This window comes from Papaver somniferum, chromosome 5 (genome assembly GCF_003573695.1).
Source record: "Papaver somniferum cultivar HN1 chromosome 5, ASM357369v1, whole genome shotgun sequence".
Taxonomy (NCBI): domain Eukaryota; kingdom Viridiplantae; phylum Streptophyta; class Magnoliopsida; order Ranunculales; family Papaveraceae; genus Papaver; species Papaver somniferum.
Window position 1 is genome coordinate 145,722,117 of NC_039362.1, and position 20,080 is coordinate 145,742,196.

Below are 20,080 nucleotides of genomic sequence, written 5' to 3' on the forward strand. Positions count from 1 at the left end.
CTCATCGTCAGTAACAATTTTCCAAACTAGTTTGCAAATGAGAGCAGTATTAAAATTTTCAAGGTATCTAAATCCTAGTCCTCCCAGATCTTTAGATTTATTAATACTATCTCACATTATAAATTTAATACCTTTACCTGTCTTATTCCCACACCAAAAATTAAGATGAAGAGAGTCAAGCTTACTAATCAGAGTAGTGAGAATTTTAAAACAACCCATCTGATAAGTGGGTAAAGAATTCAAGACTGATTTAATCAAGGTATACCTACCATGCTTGATTCAGGGTGATACTAACATTTTTTTTAAGCCTAGCATCAAAAGATTGTACAATGGGATCAAAAGATTTTATCTTAGAGTGTCCTAGCAGCAGAGAAGCACCTAAATATTTCTCAGAATCTGTGACAATAGTCATGTTAAGAGCTGCAGCAAGATAAGCACAGTAATCGGGACTGATATTATGACTGAAATAAACACAAGACTTATCAAAGTTAAGAATTTGACCAGATAAGGTACCAAAATTCTGCAAAATTTTCAGAATATCATTAACATGTTGCATATCAGCTTGACCAAAGATGAGAATGTCATCATCAAAGAGCAAATGATAAATAGAAGGAGCTTTCCTAGAAATTTTAACTCCAGTAATAGTTTTATTAGTCTCAGCAATTAGTAAAGACCCATAGAGGTATTCCATAACTAAAATAAAGAGATAAGGAGATAATGGATCTGCTTGTCTTATACCTCTAGTTGGTTCAAATTGATTACAAGGAGACTCATTGAATAAAACATTAATACTGGTAGTAGTAACACATTGCATGATAAGATTACAAAAAAAAGCATTAAAACCAAATTTCATCAAAACACCATTGAGAAAACTCCATTCAAGTCTGTCAAAAGCTTTTGACAAATCAAGTTTAAGGGTCATAGTTCCAGAGTAACCTTCCTTATGCTTCATGGAATGGATCATTTCATGAGCAATACTAATATTGTCATGAATTTCCCTTCCTGGGACAAAAGCAGCTTTATAAAGAGAAATCAGTTTTTTCAGTAAAGGTTTAATTCTATTTGCTAAGATTTCAGATATAATCTTATAAGAAACATTGTACAAACCTATAGGTCTAAACTCAGATAGCCTTTTGGGACTTTTACATTTAGGAATAAGAGAAGTATAAGTCTTATTAAAACTTCCAGGCATATGACCACATTGAAAAAATCTTTTAACAACTTCAATAACATCCTTACCCACTAGCTGCCGCTGGGTTTGGTGAAAACCTGCTTGAAATCCATCAGGACCAGGAGAGCTCCAAGCAGGCATGCTTTTAACAACATTCTCAATTTCAGAATCAGTAGAAATGATATTCAAAACAGCATTATCAGACTCAGTGATGATAAAAGGAATCACATCAAAAAGACCATCAGTGAAAACATGATTGGAAGTACTAGCAATTGTACTAAAATGAGTAGTAAGAAGATTACTAATATACTTTCTATCTCTCAGACAATTACCATTAGAATCACAGAGCACATTAATAGTGTTAGAATACATTCTTTTATTAACCATAGTATGAAAATATCTTGTATTGTTATCCAATTCCAAGACATTTTTATCCCTAGACTTTTCTTTATAAAATTCAGATTGAATTCTATACCATTTTTCTAGCTCATTGGTAATAAAATTGACTCTATCATGCTGGGTATCAGAATATGCCTCATTTTGGACAGTGTTAAGGGTATCTTGAAGGTTTTTAACATTTTTGTGAATATCACCAAATTCCATTTTATCCAACTGAGACAACTATTCTAGCACTGTGTTGCTTTTGTTTGAGTTGATGAGCAGGACTGCCTTGAAATTCCAAATTCCAAGAAAGATCAAGTTGTTCTTTAAAATCATTATGACCAATACAAGTTCTAAAGAACTTAAATGGCCTCCATAGATGTTTAAGAATGAGATCAGTTATAAGTAAAACATGACAGTGATCAGAAGCAATGAAATTCAAATCAAGTAATTTAGCAGAGGAAAAATTAATTAAGACCCCAATAATTATTGCATAGAGCCATATCTAATCTAGCTTTCCTAACGCCAGTTCCATAAGAATTACTAAATCCAAGTGTAATCTCTTCCTTCATAACTAATATCAATTAAACCTGCATCATTTACTCTATTTTGGACCCATTTATCAGAGGAATTATTATTCTTGTCCAGATGGAATTCAAGTCCCCTAAAACTAACCATGGTTGTTGAACATATTTACTAAAATCAGCCAAAAAATTACATTGATTTTTCTTGGGCTCAGTGTAAGTTGAACCATACATGAAAGTAAATGGGCCTTTAGGTTTACTAGGGTCTAGATGAATGACCACATGAATCATATTTTTTTCACAACCTATAATTTCTACATCTATACCATCTTTCCACATAAGAATTAAGCCACCAGCTATACCAATTCTATCAATACAAGTATAATTGAGATACTGGACTGACTGAGCTACTGCGATCATTCTACTTTCATCAATCTTTGTTTCACATAGGAAAATGAAATCAGGACTTTGAGTTTTAACCAAATTTTGAAATTGTTGCTTAGTAAAATTATTAGCAATACCTTGCACATTCCAAGAAATCAGTTTCATCTTTAAAAGTAATCTAACAAATAAATAAAGAGAAGATCTGAGAAATACCTTAGCCCCATTTGTGTTACAAGTTTGATTATCTCTTGCTGTGATTATATGAATTGTCTGTGAGGTCACAAGATTGTCAGCACTATTAGCAGCATGTTCCAAAACATGTGAAACTGGAATTTCATTTCTCTGCCTTTTTCCAAGCCTCTCTTCACCAACAACATTTTCCTGAACTTCTCTAATCATAGAACTAGACCCCACAACATAACCATCCTTTGGTGGTACAAAGGAAGGACCTTTACTAACATTTTTTTGTAGCAATTTTGGTACTTGATCTCCTCCTCTAGATATTATAATCTGCTTCCTTTCACTTTCTTAATTTCTCCAAAGTAATGGGGCTTAGCATGAACTTTAGCCAAGAAATATGAAGCAGCCTTGCAAGCACCTTTTGTGTGATTAAGAATGAAAAAGTTAGGACAAATTTTGTGTGGCTTCTTCTCATAGAAAAACTTGATCCATCTAGTTGAGCCTGCATTAGTAATTTCCATTACACCCCTTCTAAGTGGATAATTAATATCAATTTGAACACAAACCTTCACTGGTACTCCTTCAATTGGAACTGCATCTTCAGGTTGAATTGCTAGAACCTCTCCCATAATTCTTCCTATCTTAGTAATTGCTTTCACATTCATATACTCTGGAAGAATTTCTTCACCTGAATCCAGAAACATTGTTTATCCCAGTCTAATTCTTGATAAATGACACCAGAATGGTAGAACCTCAAGTTGATGAGATAATATTGTCATCAAGCTCAAAAACTTTAATACCACCTCCAGTAATGAAATCCCAAGTATAACCAATATGTTTTTCCACTGTTTTTAAACCCATTTTACCTTCAATGATTATTTTACTCACAAGACTAATCTCCTCTCCACTTTCAGTTTTATCTTCGACATCTTCTGCCTCATGATATACAATCTCCTCCACATCTCCAAAATCTAAAGCAGCTTGCATAAATTTTGACGCCAGATCAGTAATAGATTAGTTACTTTCTTCAGCCATGATATGAGTTCAAAGTATTTCTTATCATATTGATGATTATGGCAGATACAGGAGACATTGGATTTTGATATACTTTTATGAGACTTCAACCCTAGAAAAATAAGGGATTGAGTTGAATTTTGGAAGATATTCAGCATAAAATCATGTGACGGAGATAATCTCAAAGAATGAGAATTTTCTTCAATAAGGAAATTTGTTTTCCAGGATATGACATCATAGTTGTGAGTCTTTGCGACAACTACGAGAAATATTAACGGAAGTTGTTTGTAACGGACTTTTTGAAATTTCAAATTCTTCAAGATGCGGCATTTGCTAACCCACTGAGTCGCAGAGGAGATTCGGCAGAGAAAGAAAACCAGATAATCTATCTTGACAATCTGTGAGATCACAAAAGCTTCAAAAATTGTCACCCACACTTATCATATTCACCACCCATACAGATTTTAGAATATCTTAGACACCATCTTTTGACATTTTGTTTACACCCAACAATTAAACGATCCCAATAAATAAAAAATTATAAATTCCCAATAAATTTTTTTTCCATCTCCACCCACCAACCTTCACCCGTCTTTTGTTATCGAGAAACAAGAAAAAAAAACAAGGGAAAGAGGGTTCGTACTGATGGTTGTAACAACCTGGAGTTCTTAGTCGCTGAAATGGCTATGACAAAAATTCATATATTATGTGGTCGCCAAATCCCGGACGACTTACCACTGATATAGTTAGTGGTGATATGGACGACTTTCTGATCAAAACAAAACAAAAAAAAAATCTTGTAAAAAAAAAGATCTGGACGACTACAACTGCGTGGCAACGGTAGTCACAGTTGTAGTTTGACTGTATAGCCTAAAATCAACTTCATATAAAAATTGAATACGTCAATAATTTATGAACACATTTAGTATTACTCATTAACACAAATAAACAAATTAAAAAGAGAAATAATCAATCTTTGGTTCACCATAATCAAGCGAAACTCTAACCTGGGATTAAAGTTCCATTGTGATGGACTCCTAGGAACCTTCCATTAGGAAAGATTAAAGTTCCATTGTGATCTTTGTATGGAAGAAATGGACGTTTTATGTTGTCCGGGTATCTCACATAAACTTATATGAAGTCGTACAAGCTCTCAATGGTGAAGAAGGGGGTTAATGAAGATGAAGAAGAAGAAATATAAGGTCGGTAAGAGTTGTAGTCAAATTTAGTTTGACTTTTACAGGTGATAAATAGGAAAAATATAATTGAAAAGTAAAATTATTTTTGATATTTTGATAGAGGTGGCAAAAAATGTGGGTGACAAATAGGTGAAACCAAAACAAATAATGCCACCAACAGAGACTTTTAAAATGAGCTTGTGAATTCCTCATCAGACTCGAGTGCGGAGAGAGTTTCCGGTGGAAGACAAATCTCTAAATCCACACTCCCTCCACCTTCACAACCTGGGTATGACCATACATTCCCATTGTATTTCAAAGCTGACCAGCTGCGAACAACCATTGCCTTTCCCCAACCAAACTCGCAGCCGTACATATCAATGTTAATATATATCCTTATTTAAGGATAATATATTGTTTCCTAGTATATAGGATCTTTGCTTTAATCGTAATATGGGGTTCTATATATTCATGAGTTCTGTAACCAGAATTGATAAGATTATCAAAATAAGAATTGTCTTCTTCTCGATCCTATATTTGTGAAGATGGTATCTATGAGCTAGGGTTCTTTAATCATGGGTAGTGATTCAGAATTATACCAAAATAAATCAAAACAAAAAGGGAAAATGGAAAACAAATCTGCTCCTATTATCGTTCAATCTGAAGGTGCAATATTCAAGGCTGGGATTGTTCTTGATGAAACAAACTATGATTTGTAGTCACAAATCATGGAGGTGCATATTGCTGAAAAAGAAAAAACCTCATTTATTATGGGAAGGACAAGAAAACCTACCGAGGAAGATCCAAGATATGAGAAGTGACACACAGATAATCAAAAGGTCAAGAGATGGTTGTTGATGTCTATGTCACCTGAAATCATGAAGAGATATATTCGGTTACCTATTGCTAGAGAGATTTGGGATGTATTATCTAAAGCCTTTTATGATGGAGATGATGAGATGCAGGTATCTACTCTAAATCGACGAGCGTTTTCGGGAAAAAAAAATGGCAGAGCACTCTCAATTTATTACGGAGAACTAACTGAAATATTTGGAGAGCTGGATCATCGTGACAAGCTGGTTATGGAGAATTCTAATGATATTGAAGCCTATCGAAAATCAATTCAGCTCCTAAGGGTGCATATATTCCTTTCTGGATTAGATGAAAGTTTTGAGCAGATCCGTGGTGAAATCTTGAGAAAGGATCCTATTCCTGAATTGGAATCATGTTATGCACTCGTTCGTCGTGAATCTGTTCGACACACAACGATGGAAAAAGAATCGTAAGAAGTTGAACCTGCTGCTATGGCAACTCGAAACCGGTACAATCAAAAAGGGTCCTTTCAGAGATACTCAAAGACTGAGGTGGACAAGTCATCACTTAAGTGTACACACTGTAATCAATCTGGACATAAAATTGACATATGTTTCGAGTTGATTGGATATCCAGATCGGTGGGATCAACATCTGGAGAGGAAGAAGGAGACAAAGAAAAATTCTGGTGCTCCAATGGCTTCAACAAAGAAAGGAAAGGATTCCATGGTAATATCTGCATCAGTAGCAAGGACAGGTAACGATGGTAAGTTTTTAAATGTTTCTTCACTTGTTTCGTATAATTCATGGATAGTTGATTCTGGTGCCACAGACCATATGACATGTGATTCTAAACAAATCTCTCCCCTTAAACCATCCTTACAAAAAATAGTCTCTACTGCAAATGGCTCACAAGCTCCAATTACTGGTGAAGGGTCAATATCTCTCACTGAAACTTTAAACTTAGATTATGTCTTAGTAGTTCCTACATTAGACTGTAATCTCCTATCAGTTTCCCAAATAACTAATACTTTACATTGTGTAGTGATATTTTGGCCTGACTGTTGTGTTTTTAAGGACATCACAACGAAGCAAACGATTGGTTATGGTGTTAAGTGTGGGAAGCTGTATTAATGGTGGTGAATATATGGATTCTGACCTTCAACATTATTTGGAGGGACACTGAATTATTCATCAAACTACTTGTTCTAATACGCCTCAGCAGAATGGAGTAGCAGAGAGAAAGAATCGTCACTTACTGGAAGTGGTCCGTGCTTCATTGATAGAAGCACATATGTCATTGATGTATTGGGGAGAGGCACTTACTTCTATAGCATATCTTATAAATCGAGTGCCATCCAGTACCATTGTGTTTCAAACACCCCATCAAGCTCTTGCTGAAGCAGTTGTGGCTCCAACTGTTCCTGATCTGCCGCCTCATGTGTTTGGTTGTGTAGCTTATGTTCATCTGCACAAGAACCAACGTGATAAGTTGGCTCATAGAGCTCTGAAGTGTGTATTTGTGGGATATGCAACAACCAAAAAGGGATACCGTTGCTATCATCCTCCAACCAAAAGAATGTTTGTTACTTTGGATGTTGTATTTCATGAAGATACTATGTATTTTTCATGTGAGTCTGAACTTCAGGGGGAGTACCATAAGGAAATTCAGACTCTTTACTATGATGAAGATGTATTGGAAATTGATGTATCTGTTATTGTCAACTCTGATGATATGGTAAGAGAATCTGTTGATGAAGGTTCTTCAAGAGAAGAAACAGAAAGTACAATATTGGATCGTGATATAGAGATTCAAGATGAGGTTATGATAGAAGAGATTCCAGAGTCTGCGTTACCTCAAGAAGATGAAACACCAAACCAATCGTCTGCTACGGATGTTTTTGAAGAATCAAGGAAACAACTTCCACAACGTGTAAACAGAGGGATTCTTAAACCCATATATGAACCTGAAATCTCTAGTAAGGTTAAGTACCCTATGAATCATTATGTCTCTCACCACCGTTTTTCTAAAGCTAATAAGGCATTCGTGAATCCACTATCTACTGTTTTTACTCCTAACAATGTGTAGGAAGCATTAGCTGATCCAAAATAGAGAGCAGCTATAGAAGAAGAAATGAGGTCCCTTTTTCATAATGATACTTGGGATTATGTTGATTGTCCAGAAGGAAGAAAGATTGTGGGGTGTCATTGGATTTTCACCATTAAATACAAGGCAAATGGTGAGATTGAACGTTGTAAATCAAGATTAGTTGCTAAAGGGTACATCCAAACTTATGGTATCGACTATACAGAAACCTTTGCTCCAGTAGCGAAAATCAACACAGTGCGAGTCTTGTTATCGCTTGCTGCAAACTTGGATTGGCCTTTGCAGCAGTTTGATGTTAAGAATGCCTTCTTGTATGGTGAATTAACTGAAGAAGTTTACATGGAGCTCCCACCTGGTATTTCAGTTCCAGGATCTCATGGTAAGAAGGTATGTAAGCTAAACAAGTCATTGTATGGACTAAAACAATATCCAAGCGCCTGGTTTGGCAGATTAACCAAATCTATGAGGAACTTTGGATATCGTCAGAGTAATTCTGATCATACTTTGTTTATAAAGAAAAGGAAGGGTAAAATTACTGCTCTTATCATATATGTAGATGATATGGTGGTGACAGGAAATGATCCAGAGGAGAGAAAATCTTTGCAAAGATAATTATCAAAGGAATTTCAAATGAAAGATCTTGGTTCATTGAAATACTTCCTTGGGATTGAAGTTTCTCGATCTGGTGAAGGAATTTTCTTATCACAAAGGAAATATGTTCTTGATCTGCTAAAAGAAGTGGGCATGTCAGCCAGTCCATTCACCTTTAGAAGAAAAGGTAAATCTGTGTATTGAACCTGATCAAGTTCCTACTGATAAAAGGATCAAAGACTTGTGGGGAGATTGATGTATTTATCTCACACAAGGGCAGATCTTGCTTATGCATTCAGTGTTGTTAGTCAATTCATGCACAATCCAGGTAAACAACACATGGATGCAGTTTTATGTATTTTGAGGTATTTAAAGTCTGCTCTTGGAAAAGGAATTTTATTCTCTAAAAATGAAGATTATAAAAAGGTTGTGGCATATACAGATTCTGACTATGCAGGAGAAATAGATGGCAAACGTTCTACTGCAGACTACTTTACCTTTGTGGGAAGTAACTTAGTTACTTGGAGAAGTAAGAAACAAAATATTGTTACACGATCAAGTGCAGAGGCTGAATTCAGAGGTATGGCAGATGGCATTTGTGAAACTTTGTGGTTGAGGCTTCTCCTTAAGGATTTGGGGGTTCCTCTCAAGGATCCTATTACTCTGTATTTTGATAACAAAGCTGCGCGTGATATTGCTCATAATCCTGTTCAACATGATTGTACTAAACATGTAGAGGTTGACAGGTTCTTCATCAAAGAGAAGCTGGACAACAACATTATTGAGCTGCCACCGGTTCAGTCTGAAGAACAACTTGCGGATATTCTCACACATGGAGTGTCAAGCAAAAAATACTTGAATTTTCTGGACAAGTTGGGCATGCGTGATATCTATGCACCAACTTGAGGGGGAGTGTTATTATATATCCTTATTTAAGGATAATATATTGTTTCCTAATATATAGGATCTTTGCTTTAATCGTAATATTGGGCTCTATATATTCATGAGTTGTGTAACCAAAATTGATAAGATTATCATAATAAGAATTATCTTCTTCTCAATCCTATATTTGTGAAGACGGTGACAACAGGCTGACCATAGAACCGTCCAATGTGAAGAAACGAGGGATTCACTGACCAGTTATCCAGCCACTTCCGCACTTTATCATCTGTTCGACCAGCTACAGCTTCATGCAACAACCAAGCAGCCCATCCAAGCCCATGGCTAAGTAGCTCTGCCGCCTTGGTTGTACCCATCACTACCCCGGCAGAACAACCAAAGTAGTTCATGGACAAGGGTGGATTCAGTCTTGACCTATCGTTAATGAGCAACCTGCAAGTTGATTTACAGATTTCTGCCCATGTACTAAAGAAATGCCAGAAAGAGGTGCCATCACCGACGACATGGTTAAAAGAACAATCAATGAAGAACCCATCAACAAGCTCAGTAACCTGTACGACAAGCAAAGGCTCGCAGTGTCCATCATGGTTTATCGAACCATCTAAAGCAAAAAAAGATCTCACCACTGAGGGTACATCGAGTGGGTTCAGAATATCAACAACTGTGACATATTCTGCAATTGCGTGGATGAATTCAGCTCCTTGAGAGTTACTGCAGTCTATAAAAACTTTGTACGAACACGAATACCCTAGTAACATTGAGAATCCTCATGTTTACATTGCTGACGGTTTGTAATCAAATTGATTGAAAGAAAGATATTTGTTTACAGGACAGACTTGACTCTATATAGATCTCCTCTCTCGACTCGACTCAACTGACACTCTCACGTGCTGTTTACGCAGTTACAATTCTCTCTTGCTGACACACTCATGACATCACACAGACACACTACTAATCACTACTCAGTCATATGTTATTATACCATCTTGTTTTTTGGTTGATAAGCGGCCAGAAAGTGGATAAAAATGGCTAAGGGTGAGAGAAAGTGAGTTCTTGAGTTGATCAATGATTTTGACCATAACGCCATCTTCATGATCAGAGGAAGGTGGGGGTTTGGCAAAGAGAAGACCCTTCTGTATTGCGTGCGCAGAGAGCATAGTTAGATCCCATGGTGTTAAATTGATCTCCTTGTGTGCTTCTTCTGAAATTTGGTGCGGCTTTATCATGCATTTTGAGATAACTCGAACAACTTCCTCCCCTAGATTACTCATCGGAACTGGAAATACTAACTATTGATTGGTCTTCTTTTGGACTGAAACCAAAGATCATCAATTAAGCCTCAAGTAAGATGTGTTGGAAAGACATGCAAAAATAGGGGGAAATGAAAGGATGCTGAGATCAGCAGAGCTACCAAGTCAATGTAAACCATTTATTTTCTAACAACCAGAAGAAGCTGCCAGATTGTCATTCTCTTTCGACCTGCAACTTCCTAGCTATGCTAATCCCAGAGTAGAGACGGTCCTCTTAAGTGATTTCATAGAATCATACGACTGCAGAATTAAAGAAGAAGAACCCTATACAAACTAATCTCTAACATCATGTCAGTATTTTTATATATACAAGATTACTGCTTTAATTTGAATGAATGGATTCAGGTGGAGAATTACCTTGAGCACTTCTGATGAATATATGATCGAAACAGCACGGATTTTTGATTGATGTTATGAATATTTGAGGTTTTACTCAAGAAACTTTTTTCTTAATGAATACACATGACAAGAAAGATACATGTAAACGATGAGAGTTCCATACAAGACGCGTATTCATTTAATATGTTGGCACCGTTGGAACTTAGAGGGATAATATTTTTTATTATTATTTTTTTAATTCCATCATTTTTAAATGATCATTAATTTATTGACATATATATTTCGATTTTTCAAAAAAATAAAAATAATTAACATATCAATAAGAGGCTCACCAGTCACCAGAGCCAGATTGGAGACTCTCAACACGTACTATGTCTAGAATTAAATTTCACGTAATCAATTTCGATCGATCTAACATTGTGAATGTTCCAGAAACTTGTTGTGCACAATCAACACATTAGTTCTACTTGCAGTTGGACTCCGAAACTCTATGTGCAACTTCTTTTTTTTTGTACAATCTCTCACTTCTGATTGGCAGGGTAGACAATGTCAGCCTGCTTATAAGACACTTCAAAATGGTTCACATATCTTACTAGAACCATGATATTTTGACATCAAAGTTTATATATCAAAATTAAAACAAAAGGAACCTATACAGAAACACTTCAACACAAAACTATTTAAAAGCAACAAGCGTAATTCAACGCCCTTCGATTTGTGTCATAGTTAGATGGTTGACAGAAGCTGCTCCCAAGCTATGCGCAAAGGAATCTAATGGCATTGGAACCCTTCTTTCGATAAAGGCAGGCTGTTTCGGAGCAGGAAGAGTTGTGATTTCGCTTGTTAGCATAGAAAGAGTTGTAGACATAGTTGGTCTATCTACCGCACATTCTTGCACACATAGTAGTCCCACTTGAATACATCTGAAAATTTCTGCTAAGGGAGTTGATTCGTGCAGTATCGCAGGGTCGATCAACAATTCCATTTTGCTTTCATTCCATAATTGCCATGCCTAAACAATGCACTATGCAGTTAGAAACTAGGATAGAGATCAGAGTGAAGAGTAATAAGTACTTGCAAAGTTACTCGAAAGGTAAACACTGCTTACGTACATATCCTAAAAGGCTCAATGATTGCTCGAGATGGTGAAAACTTGTTGTCTTTCTTCCACTCACAACCTCAAGTAGCAACACTCCGAAACTAAAAACATCAGACTTTTCGGAAAATCGGCCATCCAAGACATACTCCGGAGGCATGTAACCACTGCATTCAGTTATTTGAAAGAAAATAACGATTAAGACAATTTATGTTATTCAAATTGTTGGTGTCACATTAAAACAATTTCTTTTACTTACAGTGTCCCAACTACTCTTCTAGTACTTGCTTGCTGTTCATTACCTCCAAATATCCTTGCCATACCAAAGTCTGAAATTTTCGGATTCAGGTCTTCGTCTAGGAGAATGTTACTAACTTTAAGGTCTCTATGAATGACTCTCATTCTAGAATCTCTGTGTAGATATAACATTCCCCGGCTTATCCCTTCGATGATTTGGAATCTCTTTTTCCAATCTAAGAGTTCCTGTTTTGTTGGATCTAACAGAAACCAACCAGAACAAGTGAGGTTGCATGAGAAAAAAAAACTGAAATACACACAACACACATCGACATAAGCGCACGAAATTGATTCAGTATAAGAGCATCAAACCGAAAAGGAAGGCGTCCAAGCTCTTGTTAGGCATGTATTCATAAATCAACATCTTTTCATCCCCTTCAAGACAACAACCTAAAAGTCTAACCAGATTCCTATGCTGAACTTTTGAGATCACCATGACTTCATTCTTAAACTCCTCTAAACCTTGTATAGAACCCTTTGAAAGCCTTTTCACGGCTATTTCCTGTCCGTCAAATAACATTCCCTGAACAGAAAAACAAAACAATTTTGTGTGCAGTATAACGTTTTATTAGAATTTGACTTATGAGTGAAAATTCAAGAATAAAGAACGAACTGTTTGCGGTATGCATACCTTGTAAACTTGCCCAAATCCACCTTGGCCAAGCATATTAGCTCCAGTAAAATTATCTGTAGCAGTTGCTAGCTCTTGAAATTTGAACACTTTCACTTGATCTGGATGATCTGGAGTCTCTTCATGGGTGTTGCCCAAATCGGCAGCAATATTTCCTGCAATTCCAGATCAAATTTAGTTTTATTTTCAAAATGTTTTTTTTTCAATTACATTTTTTAAAAGCTTTACGGTGAGATGTTATACCTCTTTGTTTTGTCAACCACTTCCAAAATAAGTAGGTGCAAATGATGATGGCAAGTGTTCCGACAAGGACTGCAATAATCACAATGACTATTCCATTGTTGCTTAAGCCATGATCCGTATTGTCCTTTCGAGCAGGATCTGTACTGTTCTTTAGCACAGGATCTACAATTTACAAGGGGTTACACATGTAAGAACTAAGAAATCTAACATTCACACGCCCAGAAGTTCTGAAGTAGGGCCATCACAGCTGGTATCACTGTCAAAATTGTTTTTGTGCTGGTTCTATCAGATTCAGTGTAAAAAGAATAACAAGCATATTTGAGGGAAATTACAAGATGGTGGGTTGTTTTAAAATTTTGTGAAGCAATGGTGATATTCCTACTTTAGCTCAAAATTTTGTGAAGGAATGAAATTTTGAAAAACTAACTTAATGAGAAAAATAGAAACCAGCGTTGATGTGTAATCACTTACCAATGTCTGAATGAGCTAAGCGAATGTAAAGGTCTGCACCACGTTGAGTAAACTGTTGTATGTCAACCAAATTTTCATCCCATGTCATACACCCAACACCAATATCATATGAATAAGCTAAGCACGAACAGTTCCTCAAGCAGATCATTTTACAATCCTCCAACAATGATATAAGTAACAAGGAAACAATAGCATTATCAGGGACTTTCACGCTTTCCAGTTTTCGGAATCCATCAACAGTGTCTGGGTTCCCGAAGCCGCTATCTTGGCACTCCAATTGCGTATTTCTGACACACCCACCTGACCAATTCCCCTCACTCCATTCATCTTCAAACTTTGGTTTAAATCCTATAAGACAACTGCAAATTGGCAAATTTGATGGATTGCAACTACCGAAAGAGCCACACGTTCCATAAGTATCACAGTTATTAATTTGTGATGACCAAAAATCATACCAGTTGTCCAGATCCGCATCCCATTGCTCCCCAAAGAATGTTCCGTGGTGATGCAATACGAATTGCGGGTACATTTTATTAGGATCTTTGAAGCTTATATACATATTATCTTCTGACAAAGAGAAAGCCTGAGCATATGTCATCTCAGCTATGCCAATGAATATTATACTATTCCACGGACCACTTCGCCAAAGTCGAGAATTAGACCCATTTCTCCGGACGACCAGCTGAGGATGATCGCCAAGTAGCTCGAGCATGAGCCAAAAAATACCTGTTGAAGGATCAGATTCACTTTTCCAAGATGTAAGCTCTAGTTTCTTTCCCGTTAATGTACTTCCACCAATCTCCATCCCTGGAAGAAAAGTATGGGTTGGGTGATCGAAACTCTGCCATACAGACTCATTTAGCAATCTAAACTCAAGATTTCCAGTATCCAATAGCTCCGCAACTGAATTCTTAGGTGCAGTAATACCAGACACATTTGTAGTCCAATAAAGAACCCCTCGTCCATCTACAATCACAAGATTTCCATCGTCTGCAATTCTTAAGGTTCCTGATGAATCTTTTAATGGATTATCCCTGTTTGCAACCCATACAATGTTTTGTTTCGGATCAAATTCATACCATATCCCGACATAACGATGTGTAGAATTAGGAGGACTGAAAAAGCCGAGTTTGAATACCCCGCCGCTGGAAGTTAGTGTCTGAGAGTCAGTTATGGCTTTGGTTGGTGTAATGGTGCTGTTATCTACTGCATAGCAGGTCTGAAACACAAAAAACAAGAGAGAAAACTGAAGAAAAATAAGAAACCTATTGACAATTACGGCACAAATAACACTCAGATTGATCATAATTTGATTGTTTTAGTTTTTGAGACGATGAATGACATTTAAGATATTGAAGTCAACGGAACAAAGGGTTTAGTTTTGAATCTGCCTTCCAACAAATTGAAGTTTCTACACATTGGATGTCAACTCTCTTAGTTGGTATCAATTTCGTCATGCATCCATAATGTCTTGACTAGGCTCATGGAAAGCTTTTTTCACACAGCAAATTGGACAAGATTACAACTTATAAGGACTCAAGGATTAAACTTCCATGCCCTCTTGCACCATAAGACTTGCTCTTAGGAGAAACAAGTCCTTGGCATATTAATATTCTTGATTTGGACATGCTGGTATCTGATCTTTTTTTTTTCCCATCAAATTCAAACTTGAGTCTCCAATTTAAACATAAAAACGTTGTGGAAGCAAATGTATTTTTACCTTGAAAAATTAGAGCAGAGTGAGATTGTCACCTTCACGAACAGGTCCTTTCATATTCCTCATGATCGAACGTTTGAGTAATCATAAAACTTAAACCCTAACATGAGTCACCTGTTCTCTTGATCCAGTTCGTCCCGTAGACTTGACAGCAACTGCTAGCTCCACACCGGAGTCCATTTTGGATAGAAGAATCGGCAGCGGCAGATAGGGAGTATCTTTGACTGCTTTATGAATTTCAGGGTTCGAAAATGCCCTTTCAATTTCAGTCGGAGAAAATATGGTTTTTAAAAATTCGAAAAAGCCCTTTGAAAGCCTTTTGAGATGTTTGGCTGACACAGGCGCCACTCATGTGTCACCAATGACCAAACCCCACAAAAGAGAAACCTGCCGGAGTAAATCACCGTCTCCCCAGAAGCTAAACCTGACCCTTTCTTATTGCAATATTTTAGTCAATTTAGGACCCAGGCTTTGCCTTCAACTTTATCTCACCTTAAACTTCCATGGATATTACGAAACATATACATTGTCCCACTGAAAGAGTGATAAACCCTAACATTATGAGACGAGTCTGCATTAGGGGCTTTGAAATTTCTCTTTAAACCCCAGATATTCACTTTGGATTTCCATCGTTATTCTACTTGAACAGGTATGCATTCTAGCAATTTTCTTTTTGCTATTTGGAGTTCACAAAGGGTTTTTGTCTTCCTTCTGGTACTAGATATTGAGTTAAAGGTTCAATCTTTAATGGGTTTCAAATGATTTCCCGTGGATGTCTGATAATTATTATATTTATGCTCAAAATTTAATCTCGGGTTATTGAATTCAACTTCACTGTAATACCCCAGTACATTTTAAGTCCAATAAAAACATAAACTTTACAGTTTGTTAGAATATTGGTTCCTTCTCTATCGTGTGAACCCATAAGCTCACTTACTCTAGGACCCAACATTTCAGATTGTGGTGTTTAATGTCTACAACTGACAGAAATCGCTTATCATCAGAGACTTACTATCACTCTAGTTTCTGCTTGAACCAAGTGTAAGGTTTTCGATATGAATTATTTTTACCCCTTCTCATAAATGGATGCTTCACAGGTGATTTCAACCTTCCTTATTGTGGAGACTTTTTGTAGATGGATTGTGGCTAGTTCAACTTACTGATTTAGGAGCAAAGACTTATAGTTGATTTTGGTTCTTTAACATTTGCAGGCAAAACAAGTATGGAGGAAGATACTCCAGTTGATCAACCTCCGCTGTTCTCGAAAAACAAGTTTACTTCAAAAGTTTCTAAAAAACCAACCCCAGTTTTAGAAAATCCTCAACCTAATGAAGCCTTAGAAGTGGAAAAATCATGTGACCCTGAATCATATACTCTTAGTTTCTCTGATCTTCATTTAGCTGACTGGGCTACTCGAACATGCAAGGAGCTTGGAATGAAGAAACCCACACAAGTTCAACATCACTGTATTCCTAGAATTCTTGCTGGTCAAGATGTTTTAGGTCTAGCTCAGACAGGTAGTGGGAAGACAGGGGCTTTTGCATTACCTATTTTCAGCCGCCTTGCAGAAAACCCCTACGGTGTGTTTGCTTTGGTGATAACACCTAATAGGGAGCCGGCATACCAATTGGCAGAGCAGTTCAGGGCACTTGGAGCATCCTTGCACCTACGATGTGCTGTTGTTGTTGAGGGATGGATATGATCAGTCAAGCACAAGCTTTGATGCAACGCCCACATGTTGTGATAGACACCAGGGAGGAAAAAGACCCCTTGAACAGAATCCAGATTTTCCATCTGTCTTCTCGAAGACCAAGGTACACATATTTCTTTACAGTGCTCTAACCACAGTATGTTAAAGTAGTCTTTGAATTGTTCGTATCTCAGGATGTTCACTGTTTGTTCATGAATTTGGTTGCCCACATATTTTGTTAATTTCGTCCATTCAATTTTTTCTCCAGTTTCCAGTTTTAGATGATGCCGATAGAGTTTTGGATGTTGGTTTTGAGAAGGAACTGAGTGCGATACTTCAATACTTGCCCAAAGATAGACAAACTCTGTTGTTTTCTGCGACAATGACAGAAAACTTACAAACACTGCTTGAGGTTTCTGCAAAAAAGGCATACTTTTACGAGCAGTATGAGGGATTTAAGACTGTTGAATCTCTTAAACAACAGTATGTTTTTGTTCCGAAAAACGTGAAAGATGTTTATCTGCTTTACATTTTGTCAAAAATGGACATGGGCGTTCGCTCTGCCATAATATTTGTTTCTACATGCAGGTAAAATTCTTACGTGTTTTGCGTTTGAAGTTTCTCCTAACTAGAAGTTTCTAAATTCTTACTTGCTGCAACTTATTTTTATCAGATGTTAATGTTGCAATGAAATTGTTCTTATAATATTGTGAATCTCTACGTGCATTGGTGTTACATCAGGAGTTGTCACCTTCTTAGTTTGTTACTGGAAGAACTTGAACAACCAGCAGTGGGATTGCATTCGCACAAGTCCCAGGCTCTAAGACTGTCTGCACTACATCGATTCAAATCTGGTCAGACTCCCATTCTACTGGCAGCAGACGTGGCTAGTCGGGGTTTAGACATTCCAACAGTTGATCTTGTCATAAATTATGATATTCCGAGGTTAGTGTTACTAGCAAACTTCCTTACTGTTTAGAACTTCTGTTGTTTTGTTATGGAAAATGGCAGGACATAAATTTTTGACTGAACTCGATCCAACCTATCCCAGATATGCTAGAGACTACATTCATCGTGTTGGGCGTACAGCTAGAGCAGGCAGAGGAGGGCTGGCTGTGAGCTTTGTTACTCAGGTTAGTCATAGAAAATGTTGTTCGGCTCAGACTTTTCTCTTTGGGCTTGTGAAGGAACACTGGTCACTTGGTTGCTTCTCGTTGTAATGTCTGTCCTCACACTGAGTGATTATTGATGATCTTTTGCAGAACGATGTAGATCTTATTCATGGAGGAGAGGCTTTCGTTGGGAAGCAGTTGGATAAGTTTGAATGCAAAGAAAATGATGTTCTTGCTGACATTACTAAGGTAACAACACCTCTGTCCAACAGAATATTTGATTGCTTAGTGGTCTGTCGGTCGTTTTGTTTATGTATTCTAAAATTTCACAAATTGCATCAGTCTCTTATGGAAATTAATAAATAAGCATCGTTAGTCTTACCCGTCAGAAAAATGCTCCTTTTCATTACAATTATTTGCGATTCATCTTTATGAAAAACTTGACATATCATGAGGACTCATCAATGTAGGTTTACAAAGCTAAACGTATTGCGACTATGAAGATGATGGATGACGGTTTCGAACAAAAAGCAGAAGAACGAAAGGCCCAGAAGCTAAAAACACTATCAGAGAAAGGATTGTCGAAAGAAAAGGCTAATAATAAGAAGAGAAGAAGAACCAAAACCACCTCTGCAGAAGAATCCAAGTAGGAAATTATATGCTTCAAATGATGAAGGTCTAAAGTTAGGAGGGTTGTAATATCATCACCGTTCTGAAGATGATGAACCATCTAGAAGATCTAGATTGAAAAGGTAATTTCATTCTTTGGTGTATGCTTACTATTTGTTTTTTTTTTCCTCACAAAAATGAATTGTTTAGCTGCCATAGTTCTAGAGTATGTATATCTTACTAGTGAATTGATGAGTGTATTTTGTTATTTGAATCTAGGATCACAGGATCATCATTGTATTAATGTTGAAACATCAAAGACAATTCCTGGCAGACTTGTAATTACTCTCACATTTAAGCCCTTTCCTAGGTAATCTTTACAAGCTTCTTATCATTTGCAAGAATTCAGTGAGTGTTTTGATTACGACTGAATGGTTTTGAATTTGCTTTCATTGTAGATGAATGTTTGTCACCATTTTGTTAATCTATGCTGGGGTTACGAAGATTCTAAGTTTGATTGTAAATGCTTTGGCCAAGGTTAGCATTCTCAAGGTGAAAGGAAGCTTAATTTTTGTTTTGAACATAGACTTGAAGTAATACTCTAATTTTTGCTCGATCATTATTGGCGGCTCTTGAGAAAGTGCAGTATAGGCAAATGCCAAATGATCAATCCCTATTAGGGTAGATGTTAGTTCACCCCTGGATAATTGTATGGGGTATTTTAAGTGCTTTTATGAATTGCAGCATCTTCCATATGTTTTCTCTGCGAATTCTACCTTCATTATCGTTTGTCTGTCTTCAATTTGTACTCGTACAAGGCTATGAAATTGAACTTCTAATGTTCTAAAATCTCATGGTTATTATGGAGGACTAAACCTCTGCCAGATTCTATGAACTTTGCGATTAGCCTAACTTAAGGGGAAGTCTCACGATTCTCATTCTGAAAGAAGCAGAATAATGGTGTGCTGAGACCAGACACTCCTACATGCACCTAATATGTTCCCTGTTTTGGCCATCATACTAGCATGGTAGAGTCCTAGCCTGGGATTTGGCAAGCATATTTGTTTTGGCCTCACATTTGCCGTAAACTACAGTCTGCTGCAGATGACCTTATTTTGTAATGAGTAGTTTTGTTACTTTCTTACATGAGTAAGTATGTGAAGGATGAAGCAAAACCATGTATCATATAGCCTGGTATCATGTGAACATTGTAAATGTTTGCATTTAAAATTAGGAATCCAACAATGTTCTCCGCCTTACCTTTCACGGATGGACTGGAGACTGAATTAAGAAAATCTGGATTAGCATTCACATATTTCAAAG

At 36.8% G+C, this 20,080-nt stretch overlaps 1 protein-coding gene and 2 pseudogenes across 2 annotated transcripts; 1 reads left to right on the forward strand and 2 right to left on the reverse strand.

Moving 5' to 3' along the window:
• Positions 1–9,388: 9,388 nt before the first annotated feature.
• LOC113279809 lies at positions 9,389–11,011 on the reverse strand (annotated as a pseudogene).
• Positions 11,012–11,263: 252 nt separating this feature from the next.
• On the reverse strand, positions 11,264–15,326 carry LOC113283082 (G-type lectin S-receptor-like serine/threonine-protein kinase At1g11330). 2 transcript variants are annotated; one of them, XM_026532238.1, is made up of 8 exons: positions 14,085–15,326; positions 13,630–13,988; positions 13,159–13,320; positions 12,916–13,070; positions 12,597–12,807; positions 12,247–12,484; positions 12,004–12,154; positions 11,264–11,903 (listed from the first exon to the last, which is right to left on the reverse strand). In XM_026532238.1, the coding sequence occupies exons 1-8, from the start codon at positions 14,933–14,935 to the stop codon at positions 11,592–11,594; spliced, it is 2,439 nt and encodes an 812-aa protein (XP_026388023.1). In that variant the 5' UTR covers positions 14,936–15,326; the 3' UTR covers positions 11,264–11,591. The 2 variants fall into 2 exon arrangements, with proteins under 2 accessions (XP_026388023.1, XP_026388022.1); XM_026532237.1 differs by having other exon boundaries at positions 13,630–15,326.
• A 124-nt stretch (positions 15,327–15,450) lies between these two features.
• LOC113283083 lies at positions 15,451–19,503 on the forward strand (annotated as a pseudogene).
• The last annotated feature ends 577 nt before the right edge of the window (positions 19,504–20,080 follow it).

Coding starts and splice junctions, on each gene's coding strand:
- LOC113283082 (XM_026532237.1), bottom strand. CDS start 14,935: ATGATCAATCTGAGTGTTATTTGTGCCGTAATTGTCAATAGGTTTCTT. Junction 12,808..12,915: donor GATTTGGGCAAGTTTACAAG/GTATGCATACCG, acceptor TTTTCTGTTCAG/GGAATGTTATTTGACGGACA. Junction 12,485..12,596: donor CTTGGACGCCTTCCTTTTCG/GTTTGATGCTCT, acceptor GGTTTCTGTTAG/ATCCAACAAAACAGGAACTC.